Raw genomic sequence first — 3,489 nt, forward strand, 5'->3', positions numbered from 1 at the left:
ATGATGGGTTCTCTTAGAAATAGTTAGATTTTTACCTTTCTCTCTGATACTAATGCTCTTTAATAAATACATAAATACTTAAACACTCTTGCTAAAACTTTTAATTTATTGGAGACCACTCATTAGATTTTTAGACAGACTAGCTAGAATTTTAGCCGCTTACAGATGGCTGACCATGAAAAGGAAAGCTGAATCTCCATCTTCTGATCTACCGGTTGGGTAAGAAATTTCCCCTACTCTGTCCCTTTAAACTCCATAGTACTGGTAAGTACTGGCTGTTTTCCCTTAAAATTTTCAAAATTTTTTTTTTCAACTCCCTAAGTACCCTATTTTTGAGTTTAGTCCATTTAACCAGACAAATGGGGGATAAGACCATGTTAATACTTTATTTTTGTGGATTTTCTATTTTTATTTTTGTTAGAAGAGCAAGCAAGGTACTCACACAAGGAGTTTGAATTTAATTGTCTTTTATTGTTCCATGTGTATTTTGTTGTATTCATTTATCTCTTTTTTAAAACAATGGAAGATGGTTCTCATTTCATAATACAATGTTAACTTTAGGAGAATGGTGCTCCCATATTCTAAATTGTTTCTTTGTTTTGCAACTTATTATTTGATCTCTATAAAGAATTTCCCTGGCAAATTTGTTGCAATGGCAAGTATAAATTGATTCTAGAAGTATGATTTTTGATAAGCATATTCAAAAGTAAGAGGGGAACATTTGTAAAAGTTTTCTTTTTTCAAAAAATGTTTTCTTTAAGATAGTGTTGCCTCACTAACTTTTCTCCTGGAGACTTCCTAACGGTCGATCGGGGAGAAACTTGTGTTGCCTTCCTTTCAGTTTCTTCTTAGCCCAGCAGAACCCTGCACACTTTTATCATGCGTGAGTGCATCTCTATCCACGTTGGCCAGGCTGGTGTCCAGATTGGCAATGCCTGTTGGGAGCTGTACTGCCTGGAACATGGTATCCAGCCTGATGGGCAGATGCCAAGTGACAAGACCATTGGGGGAGGAGATGACTCCTTCAACACCTTCTTCAGTGAAACAGGAGCTGGCAAACATGTTCCTCATGCTGTGTTTGTAGACCTGGAACCAACTGTTATTGATGAAGTTCGCACTGGAACCTATCGCCAGCTCTTCCACCCTGAGCAGCTGATCACTGGCAAGGAAGATGCTGCCAATAATTATGCCCGTGGACACTATACTATTGGCAAGGAAATCATTGACATAGTTTTGGACAGAATTCGGAAGCTTGCTGACCAGTGCACAGGTCTCCAAGGCTTCTTGGTTTTCCACAGCTTTGGTGGTGGGACTGGCTCTGGTTTTACCTCTCTGCTGATGGAACTTCTGTCCGTTGATTATGGCAAGAAGTCCAAGCTGGAGTTCTCCATTTACCCGGCCCCACAGGTTTCCACAGCTGTAGTTGAGCCCTACAATTCCATTCTGACCACCCACACCACCCTGGAGCACTCTGATTGTGCCTTCATGGTAGACAGTAAGGCCATCTATGATATCTGTCGCAGAAACCTTGATATTGAACGCCCAACCTACACTAATCTGAATCGCCTTATTAGCCAAATTGTGTCCTCCATCACTGCCTCTCTTCGATTTGATGGTGCCCTGAATGTGGATCTGACAGAATTCCAGACCAACCTGGTGCCCTATCCCCGTATCCATTTCCCTCTGGCCACATATGCCCCAGTCATCTCTGCTGAGAAAGCCTACCATGAGCAGCTGACTGTAGCAGAGATCACCAATGCTTGCTTTGAGCCTGCCAACCAGATGGTGAAATGTGACCCTCGCCATGGTAAATACATGGCTTGCTGCCTGCTCTACCGTGGTGATGTGGTTCCCAAAGATGTGTTAAGGGCTAAAATTCTAGCTAGTCTGTCTAAAATATCTAATGAGTGGTCGCCAATAAATTATAAGCTTTAGCAAGAGTTAGACTTTTAAGCATTTATTAAGGAGAATAAGAATTTGGTAAAGAGAGAGAGAAAGGCCTAGATTCCTATCTATTAAAGGGAGAGCGCATTTCTAGCTCCCTTCTCCGCCAGAGTCCAGAGGAAAGAGCCTGAGACTGAGTGCCAGTCTCTTCCTTCCTCCTCCCACTAGCCCGCGTCACTTCCTGATGCCAAAGAAAAGACTCCTGGTCTTGCCCTCAAAGACCTTCGCTTCATGGGCAGAACTCTTCTACAGTAAGTATCCAGCAGGTGGCATTATTCCAATCGTTACAGATGTCAATGCTGCCATTGCCACCATCAAGACAAAGCATAGCATCCAGTTTGTGGATTGGTGCCCGACTGGCTTCAAGGTTGGCATCAATTATCAGCCTCCCACTGTGGTTCCTGGTGGTGACCTGGCCAAGGTACAGCGTGCTGTGTGCATATTGAGCAACACCACGGCTGTTGCCGAGGCCTGGGCTCGCCTGGACCACAAGTTTGATCTGATGTATGCCAAGCGTGCCTTTGTCCATTGGTATGTGGGGGAGGGCATGGAGGAAGGAGAGTTCTCTGAGGCCCGGGAGGATATGGCTGCCCTGGAGAAAGATTATGAGGAGGTTGGAGCAGATAGTGCTGATGGGGAAGAGGAAGGTGAGGAATATTAATTTGTATGTTATCTTTTTCTTTATACAAGGTCAGTCTTTTTTTTTTTTCTGTTCTGTGAAAATGTCCTCTGTGGTCATTAAATGTCAATAAAAGTGTGAGACTTTGATTTCAAAAAAAAAAAAAAAGATAGTGTTGTGTTTTAACCTGTATTTAAATATGTTCTGATTTTTCACAAAAGTAATTGTATACTTAGTAAAAAAAAGGTATTATTTGAAATTGTTGCATACTTTTATATTATATTCTGAGTCAAGGTACATTCACATTTTTTGTGATCATTATTATACTCAATTTTTAAATCCATATGAGACTTGGATTTGAGGAATTTATCATTTAAGCCATTAATTATCTTCATTCTGAGTTATCAGATGCCAGTTGGCCAGTATGCCATCCAATCACAAGAGCAATACATGCAAAAACAGATATTGAACTGTCACATGAGGGGAGACATACATGAAGTCAAGGTATGGCCAAGGGAATGGCTTTTGACAAATGTTGAGGTTGGTTTCTCTTGGTTTACTTTTTCCCCACAATATTGTACAGATGGATGGAAGTTTTCATCTCACCCATCTCATTCTACACCTGGCTTCTATGCCCCCTCCCATATGCCTGATGCCATGGACATCTCAATCCCATGCATCTGATTAAGTCTGACTCAGTTTCCTCCAATATGTTTGGTGGCATGGACGTATATCCCTTCCACCTATTTTAAGCCTGGTGTACTGTATTGGCAGTATATATTGCTCAAGTGTGGGAATGCTCATATCCCATTATTTCTCTGTTCTTTTATGCTAACCCCCATAATTATCTCAGGTGTCATGATAAATACAGTGTTGAATTTGGCCTTGACATCTGTTACCAATTAAATTAGATTCTTTAATTTCTC

The 3,489-nt window shown here is 41.4% G+C and overlaps 1 protein-coding gene across 1 annotated transcript; it reads left to right on the forward strand.

Moving 5' to 3' along the window:
* The first annotated feature begins 795 nt into the window (after positions 1-795).
* Positions 796-2,631, forward strand: LOC122745703 (tubulin alpha-1C chain-like). Its single transcript, XM_043991124.1, has 2 exons — positions 796-1,858; positions 2,235-2,631. Exons 1-2 carry the CDS (start codon positions 880-882, stop codon positions 2,603-2,605), a joined length of 1,350 nt encoding a protein of 449 aa, XP_043847059.1. The 5' UTR covers positions 796-879; the 3' UTR covers positions 2,606-2,631.
* The last annotated feature ends 858 nt before the right edge of the window (positions 2,632-3,489 follow it).

This window comes from Dromiciops gliroides, chromosome 3 (assembly GCF_019393635.1).
Source record: "Dromiciops gliroides isolate mDroGli1 chromosome 3, mDroGli1.pri, whole genome shotgun sequence".
In the NCBI taxonomy this organism is placed as follows: domain Eukaryota; kingdom Metazoa; phylum Chordata; class Mammalia; order Microbiotheria; family Microbiotheriidae; genus Dromiciops; species Dromiciops gliroides.